The sequence below is a fragment of the Schistocerca gregaria genome, chromosome 1 (genome assembly GCF_023897955.1).
Source record: "Schistocerca gregaria isolate iqSchGreg1 chromosome 1, iqSchGreg1.2, whole genome shotgun sequence".
Taxonomy (NCBI): domain Eukaryota; kingdom Metazoa; phylum Arthropoda; class Insecta; order Orthoptera; family Acrididae; genus Schistocerca; species Schistocerca gregaria.
In genome coordinates, this window is record NC_064920.1 from 515,767,553 (window position 1) to 515,780,924 (window position 13,372).

Genomic DNA, 13,372 nt, shown 5'->3' on the forward strand with positions numbered 1-13,372 from the left:
GGTCAGACTTTGCCACATAAACATTGAGCACCATGGGACTGTTATCACATCCGGATGGCCATCGTTATCTGGTTACAATCATAGATTGATTCACGAGATGGCAGGAAGCCTGTGCCATACATCTCAGCAGAGATGGTGGTGGAGGCATTAGTGATGTTCAAGATGTGGTATTCCTCACTTGATTAAAAGGATCACAGATGGCAGTTCAAATCACAGCTTTTTGTGAAAATACTACAGCTATGTGACTGCAGTAATATGTGCACTATGAGCTATCACCCTGAGAGTAACAGGGTGATGGAAAGGCTGCATCGTACAATAAATTCTGCACTGATGTGTTTTTCATCTACATAGATGAAGACAGTACCACTGGTATTACTGGGTGTGCACATGGTGATTGAGGAGGATTTACAAAGCTCACCAACTCAGGTGGTCTACAAAAATCTCTTGAAAGCACCATGGGGGGACATGCACGTGACAAGAGTTCAGACCCCAGTACCAGAAGTAACGGAGTTCACACGGCAGCTCAGCATATATGCGAGACATTTGTGGGAAAGCCCATCAGTTGGACACAGAGAAAGATGGCCTTTCATTGACAAGGACCTGTGTACTACATCAGATGTCTCATTCTGAGACCACATACGCCTGGCTCTGAGACCATACAGTTCAGCCCCCATCGTGCAAACTGTATATTGGACCATACAATGTTCTTTTGATGCACACAAGCACCTTCATAATTCACCAGAATGGTAGACCCCATAGACCGGTTAATGTTGGTATGTCTAGACATGGGTTGTTATGAGGGCTGGGGGTCAACTCCAGCAGCAGTACCCCAACATTGCCAGGGAATCAGGGCTAATGAAGGTTTGGAGGTGACAGCTGTTGTGGTGACACTGGTAGTGCATTGTAGCATCAAGGGATCTGTACATTAGATGAACAGTTTTTGTTGTTTACTCCTTGTTCAGTTAGTGCTAGTGTATTATACAAAGTAGCATATTAGATTATCTCATGTCTGATTATTCTGGCTTATCTTAATTGTAAGAAAGTAACTACCAAAAGAGAATTAGCAAATGAGAGAGTATCTTTTATTGAGTGTCTACTTTCAAACACAAAGGTATCCTGTAGGAGCTTGTTGAGTGTCTGTAGACTTTGATACCCAGGATAATTTATTGAGTTTGAGGTTGGTCTTGTGGAGCCATCTTTTTTGTGACCTTTTAATTGAGATCATAGGCATGCTGCTGTTGGATTCAGCTTATACAGTGGTGGTTTCCGTTTTCAGCAGGTTGGATGTTAGTATTTTTTTAGGAGGAGCTTAACTTCAGTTTGGAATTGTTTGACATAGAACAGAACATAAAGGAATCATTGATCTATTTCAGTTTTCAGATTCATTAGTGAACTTGGAAAATGTTTGTCTTATTCAATATTCAGATAAATACTACTGTTTATGTATTATATAATTATACAGCTCATTGGGAGTAATGTAATTAAAAATTATAATTTTCATACTTCACCATGCCCTACCAATGAAACTTAAACATTGAGCGTATAATGCTCTCATCTGACTGATATTTTTCTGTAGATGTAAAGTCTGTATGAACTATTACTATAAAGAATATATGATACATACTAGTATAGAATGATGTAGACAACTAGGGAAACATATCATTTGTGGAGATCAAACATGGGTAGTCAGCTATCTGTAAGAGGCAGTAACAGCAGTGTGAATGTCCTCATCTAGAAATGACCATAAAATGTGAAGAAATGTAACAAGAGAAAAAATGTTAATAACTGGAATCAGGCAGCACGTAACAGATGATGGCGAAGGGCGTATACAGGGTGCAGTGCTTAAACCCAGACAAATGAAACTTTTTGTTAAAAACAAATTTATTAAAACAAAATACAAATGAAAATGAAAATCCTTTTTCCATATAAATAATGGTATCTCTCAAAAGTAACATTACTTGATGTAACCCCCTTCCGCCCTCAGTGACCTGTCGAATCTTGTACTGAAGTACTGAAGTGAACACACACACACACACACACACACACACACACACACACACACACACACACACACACACACACTCTCACTTTAAAAACAGCACTGTCCATATTCGTTAACGATGTTTTGATAGTGGTGGGTAGAGATGCAACATTAGGGCACCTCGTCTTATTGGTAGCTCTTTCGAATACGCTCCAAACGTAGTAATTGAGAGGGCTCAATTGACCAGAACATCTCAACATTATTAGAGAGCCAGTGGTGGACAAAATGGCTTGTATGAGGTCCTACTCTGCCATCCAACGAATTGTTTGCTTGCTGACATTCAGTACTGATGCTAATTTCTTCAGCGATTGCCCCAAAATCAGCACCTGAACCTTTTCAATGGCTACCGCAGTTCGTGACAAGTGTTTCTGTGAATGAGGATTCCTCACCGGGTCAGTGGAACCTTCCCCAGACTTCTCTGAAGCATTATACTTGGCCACAATATTGTAAGCAGTTCCTCTCTGATACTTGAAGAATTGAATTATTTCAGTGGGTGAATGCCCAGCGTGAAGAGTTGCGATAATCGCCACTCTTTGGTTGTGCTCTGCACTTGTCCATAATATCTCAGCCATTTTGAGGTTCCAACTGTTTACTAGATGCCTATGGCTTTCAAGAATGCCAATCATGACCTCCACCAAAACTATTATATGGTGGTAAATTCAAATTGGAATTTGTCTGGATTTAAGTGCCGCACCCTGTGTAGGAACAACCAGAGCGTTACCTCTGTTGTTATGCCACAAGAAGACATAGTGAAATATGTGGAAAGCGCAGTGGATAACTAACATGTGTAGTTATTATGTGGTAATTTTATTATTAAAAATTATGTGCACAAATATGCACAATTTATTGGCAGTAACTAGGTCAGAATAGTTAGTTAATTAGCACAACTGGTTAATATAAGTAGTAAGAAAAGCATTCTCCTACATGTAAAGTGTGTGAAGAACATCTCTTTTTATTTTCTTTAATGAAATTAATAAACAGAATAAATATAAGAATTTTAAGTTTTTTGAGAAAATTGTTTTAATTTTGTGAATATCTAAAATTTTGTCCTGCAGGGATCTGCGATTTTCTGTTCTGGTGCATAATTATTGGACTAATCTTGAAAAATATACAGCAGCAGACAGTGTGACATTTCTCAAATTAAAAGATTTTGTCTCAGAAATGTTAAACAATCTGTATGTTCAAGTACTTATCCAAGGTAATTACAGTGAAAAACAAGCACTAGACATCAGTGACGTATTGATATCTTCTCTACCATGCAAAATTCCTGTTCCAGGAAATGCTATACGGGTAAGGTATTCATATCTGTTTGGTTTTTATGTGGTTTCCTGCATGACTATAATCTTTTTTATTACATTTCAGTGATTATAATATGATCCACATTCAGTTAAATTATGAGCTCGATTTTTTATATAGTTTTCCCCATATAATCATGTACCTTTAAAAAAAATATTGGCATGTGTGGTATGTGGAGTCATCTTATAACAGGTTATTTACTTCAGTGTTCAATACAACAAACAGTAGCTTAAATTAGTCATTTAAGATTTACTTATGTAATAAGCACAATTAAGTTGTTCTACACTGACATTTAGAGAGTAAGATTTAAATGTACTGATCATCAGACCAGATTTACAGTAGGTTTCAGCACTTCATGGCAGACAGAAACTGATACATTGCCCTAAGATAAATGAGAGTTGCAGGGACTAGCAGTTGACCCTGATTGTAAATAAGCGCAGTCTGTTGTGCATAAATATACTAAGAGATCTGTTAATGTCTAATAGTGTGCTTCTGGATGATGCTCTGCCATATTTCCATTTTATGCACATTATTTTGACAATCAACCCAGCCATTTTCTTCAGTCCTTTTTTTAGAGTTTTGCTTTTGACAACCAACCCAGCCATTTTCTTCAAGTCCTTTTTTAAAGTTTTGCTGTCACTTGTATTCACTGCCTGGGTTGGTCATCAGAATATTGTGCATAAAATGGAAACAATAGTCCACAGCATTAGTCAGTCATGTCAAGGAAACTGGTGAAATCACTTCATTAATGTTTGACTACATTGTTGTCAATAAAGCAATGAAAACAGTAACAACCATAAAATACCTAGCCGTAACAGTCCAGAGTGGCATGAAGTAAATGATCACTTACTAGTAGAAACAACAGATGCCAGTGTGAGATTCCTAGGATGAATCTTGAGGAAATATAATTCATCAACAAAAACACCTGTAAAATTAATTGTGCTGCTGTCTGGAACACTTACCTCTTTCCATTCATAGCAAAAATAGGGAATATCCAATAAAGAGAGGCCCATTTCATCACAGAATCAAGTAGTAAGTGCTAGAGCATTATGAAGATGCTCAACAAACACCTGTGGTATATGTCACAAAAGAGGTGTTGTGCATCACAGAGAGGTTTACTGTTTAATATTTTGAAAACATATGTTCTGAGAATACTCGGGCAACAAATAACTCCTTCAACAATCATCTTGCAAAATGTTTTATCAAGTCCTCATTCCTGTACATAATTTCTGAATGGTGCAGGAAATCCTAGAGGTATTAGAAGTGTCCTCATCCTCACACCATAAAATGGGTTGCAGTATACAGTCATACAGTTCAGTTGTTGTTTTTGTGGTCTTCAGTCCTGAGACTGGTTTGATGCAGCTCTCCATGCTACTCTATACTGTGCAAGCTTCTTCATCTCCCAGTACCTACCGCAACCTACATCCTTCTGAATGGTCAATGTAAATAAAATACAGATATACAGCAAAGACACTTTACTCCCTTTATTGCAAGTGACAAATACTTCAGTCAGGACCAATTTGAGTACATGTTTCCACACAAGTGAATTATCATTTGTAACCCCCCCCCCCCCCCCCCTTTCCACTTTTCCTTTCCTCCATACACTTTAACCCATGTGACTTTTTACTACTTAGTGTAATACATACACTACACAAATCTTACACTTTAACAGCTCTAGCAACCCTCTAAGCTTGATGCCCCAAGTGGACACTCATGATTGTGGTGCTTCTTGTATAGAAATCTTACAGTTGTGGTGCCTTTTTACCCCTCTCAGCTTAGCACCCAAAGCAATGTCTTGTATCACTTATGCCTTAAACCAGCCCTGACATCAGCTCAAAGTGGGTGTGTTTCTTTCTACTGTTGCGGTCGATGTTCCATTTGAAATAATTAATTCGTATCTAATACTAACAGTCACAAGGAGTATTTCATGAAGTCATGTATGAAACTGTTGAAAGAAGGTGGAATTGTCACCTCTAAATAGTGGTAATTATATGAGATAGGTATCAGTAATCCATAGTAGTCTACAGAATTAGTTTTTGCAGTTGATCCTCTTCCTTAACAGATACTTTAAACCTTTCCTTATGTGGGTCCTTTATATTGTAATGTGTGGAGTATGATGAATAGAAGAGTGATTAAATACTCATGATATTCTTGTGTTGAACAGTTACACTTAAACACATTCAACAGAAATGCAAACTTATGTATTAGTGATATTATGTGACAATTTTGACTATCATATAGTTTAAGGCCTGCACTATATGTATGAAATATGTTCATTAGTTAATTTGAGAATGACTTGTTTCAGTCCCTGAAGATTCTTCTTCTTGATGGGATTTGCAGATCATGATGAATGAATGATTGAATGAACGAATGACTGAATCTGTATTGTTTGTAATTATTGTCAAATATACAGAGAATACTTATGTTGTCTTTTGACTACTTAGGCCCGTGTCCGTGAAGTAGCTGTGGGAAAATTTTCATGTGCAGTTCCATCCTTTAATGATGATGACACAAACAGTATTGTCACTAATTACTATCAACTTGGACCTATTGATTTAAAATCATCCTGTCTTCTGGAAATTATCGTGGTAAGACAGACATGCCAGAGCCTATTTAACATTTGGTTTAATGTTGTTATAGCGTCTTTAATTGCTACATTGTATTTCAGATGCTTATGCAGGAGCCATTATTCAACATTCTTCGCACAAAGAAACAGTTAGGATATGATGTTTCTTGCTCATATCTGGACACATTTGGGATGCTAGGCTTCTGTATATCTGTTTATTTCCAAGCATACAAATTCACGTAAGATAAATTTATTTCAGACTTCATATATAAATATTTTGTGTGTGTGTGTGTGTGTGTGTGTGTGTGTGTGTGTGTGTGTGTGTGTGTGTGTGTGAATGGCCATTTTGATGCAATAAATCTTTATTTTTTTTCAATGCTTTGATTTTTGTGATGTTTGATTGTAAATTAACAATAATTCCTCTGAAACTCTGAATAAATATAATTTATTTTTTTCTAATGGATAACAAAACTGAAAGTTTGTTTATAAGCAGACTGTTAGATGGAAGATATAAAGACTTACATGCCCCATAGTAAATGCATTAACTCTTACATATGTGTATATGACAGTGAGAAATAATGTAACTTCTGAATTGTTTCTTATCGTAAGAGACAATCTTGGTAATGATTATGATTTAAGCAGAAAGAACATAGTTCAAGGAAATAATACTAACAGATACCTGTGCAATTTCCATGACTTGGATTTAAGATGGACATAGCAGGGAAGGAAAAAAAGTGAAATCAGCAATGAAAGGCTGGTAATAGTCAATCTTTGACAATCTGCAAAGTGATTTGTCCAGTTTTCAAAATCATATCTCATGTGGGACAAAAAATTATTATTGCGTACATTTTACTTCATTGTGTTAAACTAATTAAAAAATATCCCAACTGAATCCAAAGAGTATAATCTCTCTCTCTCTCTCTCTCTCTCTCTCTCTCTCTCTCTCTCTCTCTCTCACACACACACACACACACACACACACACACACACACACACACACACACACACACTTTCCCCTTCCTCTCATAAACCACCATTCGTGATTCAAAAAAGTCTTTAGGCAAGTACACAAAGAGACAATTGAGGGTTGCTCCTTGTATGAGCAGTATTTGTTTGGGCTGATTCCTGCTAAATAAATGTAAACTCCAGCTAAATAAATATAAATTACAAATATCTGCTGCAACACCAGAGAAAATGCACCCAATGACTCGTAGGAGGATCCTCCCATATATGACTTCTGTAAGAGCAGGATTTAGCTTTAATTAGTTTTGTTGCACATTTCTTCAAAGAAAGTCTGTTTCTGTGCTGTTAAGATATTCCAGAAAAAGCATAAATCAAGGAAAATATAATGACAGTGTATTAAGAAAAACAGTGGTCAAGTGGGGGGGGGGGGGGGGGGGAGGAAACACTGATAAAAGTAATGACAGTGATGTTTGAAATGGGGAATTGATTCGGAAGTAGAGGTTAGATGAATTAGTGTAAGATGAAGGTCCATCATTAATGAGAAGCAAGTGGATGCCTCAGCAAAAGTCTCTCTATAGGACTCTGGGTCCATTGTGGTAGCAGGAAAAATCAAAATTGCATTCGTGCGGAAACAAGTATCAAGATTACAGCTATTGAGTTGCAAACCATGTGCTAAGGCAAGGAATTGTTTTTATCAGTACATACCATTGCTGACAGCTTAGTGGTTATTATACTGACCTAAAAAGCTGAACAGTAATTGCAAGTCATATGATATGTGCGATTCTTTATCCCACAGTTGTTTCTTCCTTTGGTGGAATAGATTTTATCAGTGAAAGTCATAAACATATGAATCAAATGGAAAATAAATGGGTGAGGGAGGAGCATATCTCTGGATTCACAGTAATAGTTTGAGTAACTTCAGTAATACACTCATTTTATTAGTGTTCCCATTAAAACTCAGAATGAAGAGAGATTGTCTTGAAAGAAATTTCAAGTAGGTGTACAAGTACTAGTGGAAATCATTCAGTGTGTGATGGGAAGTTACCTTTCACTGATATTATAAGCTGATGTGATCTACGAGGAACTGCCAACAGTTAAATATTGTCCCATTTCAACAAATTAAGTAACATTATATCACGCAAAATTACAGTTTAACTGAGTAAAATGTTGTTGAAAACCATGGTATTGTACTTGAGTCATTTAAATTGCAAAATCAAGACAATCGTATTTCCGTTTTTGCTCAAACTTAACAATTTCACAGATCCAACTCCAGTATTGTACATGCCAAATAAATCCGTAAAGTGATTTACAACTCATAAGGTTTCACTTGATTTAAACCATGCACTTTCTAATAAGAACTACTGACATTCTTCATAATGCTTGCTACCAGCATAAGCCAGTTTTCATCCTATTCCACATTCACAAGAACCATTTCACTTAGGATCTGTGGGAGGGATTTCAACATCTTTTTAAATATGTATTTTATATTCTTGTATAACCAAACAACTATCACTCTCTTCGAAACATACAATAAAACAAGTTCAAAGGTAATTGCATATTCCTATTTTCATTTTTACCACCAGATTCATACTCAGTCACAGCACTTGGTAATACAAAGAATCAAAGAAATGGTTCTGATAAATTGAATGATGAAAAAACTGTTTCATTGTTATGTAGCATTTAGTTATTAAAAGTAGCTAAAGGGAAGCTGATTTTGTTTCTGCACTGGCAGTTACAAAAAAGAATGATTGCTAATATTTATGGAGGCTGGCTTTTGATTCATAATGATGAAGAATGATAGACAAAAGATTCTACATAATTACATTCATAGCATTAAAAAAAATTACATTAAAATGCCTTGTAACTTTCTTTCAGTTGAAAGGAGAGGCAGATTATATGTCTGACATGCCTTCTTTTCTCATACCTACCAATGAACAATCAACTAATATCAAGTCATGATCCAGATGTGCTGATAATGAGTGTAACAATCTATCTGCAAACAATGTAGTAGCCTCAGCATGCACAGGCTGCTTAATTTATTGCTTCCAGATACTGTGTTAGACTCAATATGAGCAATTTGTATCAGGAGTTGAAATGATTTGATGGTTCATTGGTGGGTACGTTAAACTTTGACAACAAACAAATACAATTTCAACTACATTAGACATTAAAGAGTGCTATTGTACACCCCTATGCAATCTTCTTTCATAAAAAGCTGAAAATGTTTCTTAAATCACTATTATAATGCTATTTAATTCTCCATATTAATAGCTCTAGTTTTATTTTAGGGTTGTCATTTTCCATTTTTGACTGTCAAATCTGGATTGTAAGATGCTGTTAGCTGATTTTAACTGACATGTTAATTTCAGGTGTACACACAACATACCAACATAACAAAGTAAGAACAGTAATATTACATCTATAATCGCACAATAGAATACCCGAAAGTTAATTGTCTGTATTGTAAATACATTTCCATTTTATAGACTGTCCAAGTGCTATGTATGGCTTTATCGTACATATTTGTGACAACTTATAGTGTAAGCTGTATCAGTTGATTGTTATACAGTGGAGACTCAATTAACTGGACTAATTGTTGTCATAAGTAATTCGGATAATCAAAATCTGTGTAGTTCAATATATAAATAAAAGCAATGTCTGTATTATTAACTCTCAAAAGATAACCTGTGTTGCCCACTTATGATCATCATTTACATGCATTGTAATATGGTATTCTTTGTAGGGTTAATGGATAATGTTAAGTGTTTATTCAAAACAACAAAAACAAATTAAACTTATTAAAATAGGCAAGAACCATTTTTTGTTAAGAGTCTAGAGATCCATTTTCATATGTATGTAAACATTTTCTTGAAATAGCTAAAATACTCCAACCTTAATCATGGAATACCTAACAAAAGTCCCATAGGACAGTCACTGTAGTTAAATTTTGTTTAAAATATGTTGCAGTTGTCATTCCACATGAACAATTTTTGCTCTTCATTTGCTATGCCACAAATTCATTTGAACTGTAGTTTTTGGATTAATTTGAAAGCTCTTTCCATGGCTTGAAATACTTCTACATGAGATGGTCCAGCATCACTTTCTGTAATGCCTGCTGTTTGTTTGCATGCAATATGTTTTCAACAATTTCGTCATCTGACATGATATGAAAGCCTTGATCATTACTATAACAAAATATCCACTCTGTCATACAATAAACATCACATTTCTGGAATATTTGTATGTTTGTCCTTAACTCATTTATATCCTTCATAACAGAATCTTCCATATTGGTTATTGAATTATTGTGCACTCGTTTTAATATTCTGTTCTGAGCTTTGTTCAGAGTCATTCTTTCAGTTGAATCCCATACATTTACAACCATGTAACAACACTCCTTTAAATTCATTTTCTTGAAAGATGACAAAATGACTTCTTCATTATCTTCATCAACAGGTAACAATCTACATAAAAATTGTTTTCTATCAAGTGGTTTTAATGTTTCAGTAACACTTTCATCCATTGGTTGTTGTAAGGCTGTCACATTAGGAGCCAAAAAATTTACTGTAAATATTCAATTTTTCTCTCTTGAAAATTTCAGCTGATGGGTGGGTTGGCACTTTCTCCAGTAAAACCTGAACTTTTCCTTGCTTACCAATTTCATTTTGAAAGTTTTCTGTTGCAGGTATAACTGCGTTGCCATGCCAGTTAATGAATAAGTCAGTCTTCATCCATGTGCTACTTTGGTTTTTATAAATTAAGGGAAACCTGGTATAGTGAAGCATCTGAGGTTTTTGATTTTCTGATGAGGAACAAAGACACTTTATGGGCCCCAGTAATGTTTGCACAGATAATATTTTTCCTCACTCATTACTACTTTCGTCTAGTTTCATCTCACTGAGAAGCTAATGATTTTGATGACAATGATTGCCATGCAATCCGATTTCATCAACGTTGTAAATGAATTCCAAGTAATGGTCGTTTTAATATGAACCTTTTCTAAAACCATCTTTAAAAGAATTTGCTGCATATATGTCAGCCGACATTCACCTTGTGCTTCAATTTCTTGAATTCTTTGATGAGATTTAAATCTGTGCAACCATCTGTTATTTGCTGCAAACAATTCATTGTTACCTTTTTTTTATTTGACTGTAATGCCTTTTCACATTCAAAGGACCATATATTGATTACCCAGTTGATCGTATTTGTAAAAACAAACAACACAAAGCTTCTTACGAAAGTTCATTTCACAGTTTTTTCTAACTTCTCCATGTTTACTTCCATCTTCACAGGTGTACTTCAAAATTCAGTCTGTATTCTTCTTAGTATTACTTATTGTAGAAGTACCTATACCATATTTATCAGCTATCTTACAACAGGTTTCTCCTTATTTTAGTGAAAATGCGATAACACCACTCTTTTGTGCTTTGAAATTTTTAAGCACAGACACGATGTGGCACAGTGTTTTCCAACTATCTAACTCGAACAATAATGAAACATGTGGGCCATGAATCGCTATTGTCATCACGACATTGCCGTATGTGCACACTCCTTAAATTACCACCTCTTTGCTGTTTTTACCATTTTAATCTACAGTTTATAACCAATACATTGTGGTCAGGGTCCACATCTGCCTCTGGAAATGTCTTACAATTTAAAACCAGGTTCCTAAATCTCTGTCTTACCATTATATAATCTATCTGAAACCTGTCAGTATCTCCAGGCTTCTTCCATGTATACAACCTTCTTTTATGATTCTTGAACCAAGTGTTAGCTATAATTAAGTTATGCTCTGTGCAAAATTCCACAAGGGGGCTTCCTCCCTTACTCCCATCCCATATTCACCCACTACATTTCTTTCTCTTCCTTTTCCTACTATCGAATTCCAATCCCCCATGACTATTAAATTTTCGTCTCCCTTCACTATCTGAATAATTTCTTTTATCTCATCATACATTTCACCAATCTCTTTGTCAACTGCAGAGCTAGTCTGCATATAAATTTGTACAAATGTGGTAGGCGTGGTCTTCGTATCTATCGTGACCACAATAATGTGTTCGCTATGTTGTTTGTAGTAGCTTACCTGCATTCGTATTTTTTTATTCATTATTAACCCTACTCCTGCATTACCCCTATTTGATTTTGTATTTATAACCCTGTATTCACCTGACCAAAAGTCTCGTTCCTCCTGCCACCGATCTTCACCAATTCCCACTATATCTAACTTTAACGTATCAATTTCCATTTTTAAATTTTCTAACCCACCTGCCCGATTAAGAGAGCTGACATTCCACACTCCAATCTGTAGAATGCCAGTTTTCTTTCTCCTGATTTGGCATATATTGCACAAATCCACAATCGCCCCTAAATGGAACCATTTGATCATCTGATGTGGCACTAATTTTAGGTGGCATTACTTGCCTGGACTGTCCTATAAATACACTGCCGGGGGATGGGGAAATAGTACACCCTTTTAGGAGTTTCCATTTCACAAACGATGTATTGATGTAACAGTACATATAGAGTGCATGAAATGATTGCATTTACACAATAATAGCAAGTACGGTTCTCAGGTACCAGTTACAGACCCATGCTGAAACATCCATATTAATAAGTGATGTAGCCTCCATGGGGTTGCAATGCAGGGGCTGACATTGGCATCCAGTTGATCGTACAGGTGGAAAATACTGTCCTGGGATATGTTATGCCATGCCTACTCAACGTCTGGTCTAGGGGTAGTGTCTTTGATTCATGATCAAAACATCATTGGTCCCTGGTTCGAATCCCAACTCTGCTTAAATTTTGATTAACAATCGGCCTTGGCGGCTGAAGACTTCTGGCATAAGAAGTCACTTTCATTCTACCAATGGCCTTGTCAAAGATGGCAGACGAGCGGACAGAGGTTCAGGGCACTCTCTTGTCCTAGGGGTGGGAAACTGTCCATAAAGGCAGATGAATCCGCAATGATCAACGGCATGAGGATGGAGAAGGCAAAGGAAAACACTGCATTAAAGACACGTAACATGTATCCACAGGACATGTGGCCTGTAATTGAAGAGTCATGATGATCCCTCCATTGGTAAAATATTTCGGAATTATCCTCCAATCGGATCTCCGGGATGGGACTGCCAAGGGGGAGGTTACCAAGAGAAAAAGATTGAATATTCAACAGGAGGATACTGTTCTATGAGTCAGGGCTTGGAGTGTCAGAAGCTTAAATATGGTAGGTAAACTAGAAGATCTGAAAAGGGAAATGCAAAGGCTCAATCTAGATATAGTAGGAGTCAGTGAAGTGAAGTGGAAAGAACACAAGGATTTAAGGTCAGATCAGTATAGGGTAATATCAACAGCAGCAGAAAACGGTACAACAGGAGTAGGATTCCTTATGAGCAGGAAGGTAGAGCAGAGTGTGTGGTACTGCAAAAAGTTCAGTGACAGGGTTGTTTTTCTCATAATGAACAGCAAGCCAACACTGACAACGATAGTTCAGGTATACATGCTGACGT

The 13,372-nt window shown here is 36.3% G+C and overlaps 1 protein-coding gene across 2 annotated transcripts in view; it reads left to right on the forward strand.

Moving 5' to 3' along the window:
- LOC126354548 (nardilysin-like) overlaps positions 1-13,372 on the forward strand; it is a 342,605-nt gene that overhangs the window by 238,002 nt on the left and 91,231 nt on the right. For both annotated transcript variants that reach the window (XM_050004292.1, XM_050004300.1), the window contains exons 15-17: positions 3,097-3,331; positions 5,782-5,925; positions 6,006-6,142. In XM_050004292.1, the coding sequence (XP_049860249.1) occupies positions 3,097-3,331; positions 5,782-5,925; positions 6,006-6,142 (516 nt within the window). The remainder of the gene's footprint in view (positions 1-3,096; positions 3,332-5,781; positions 5,926-6,005; positions 6,143-13,372) is intronic.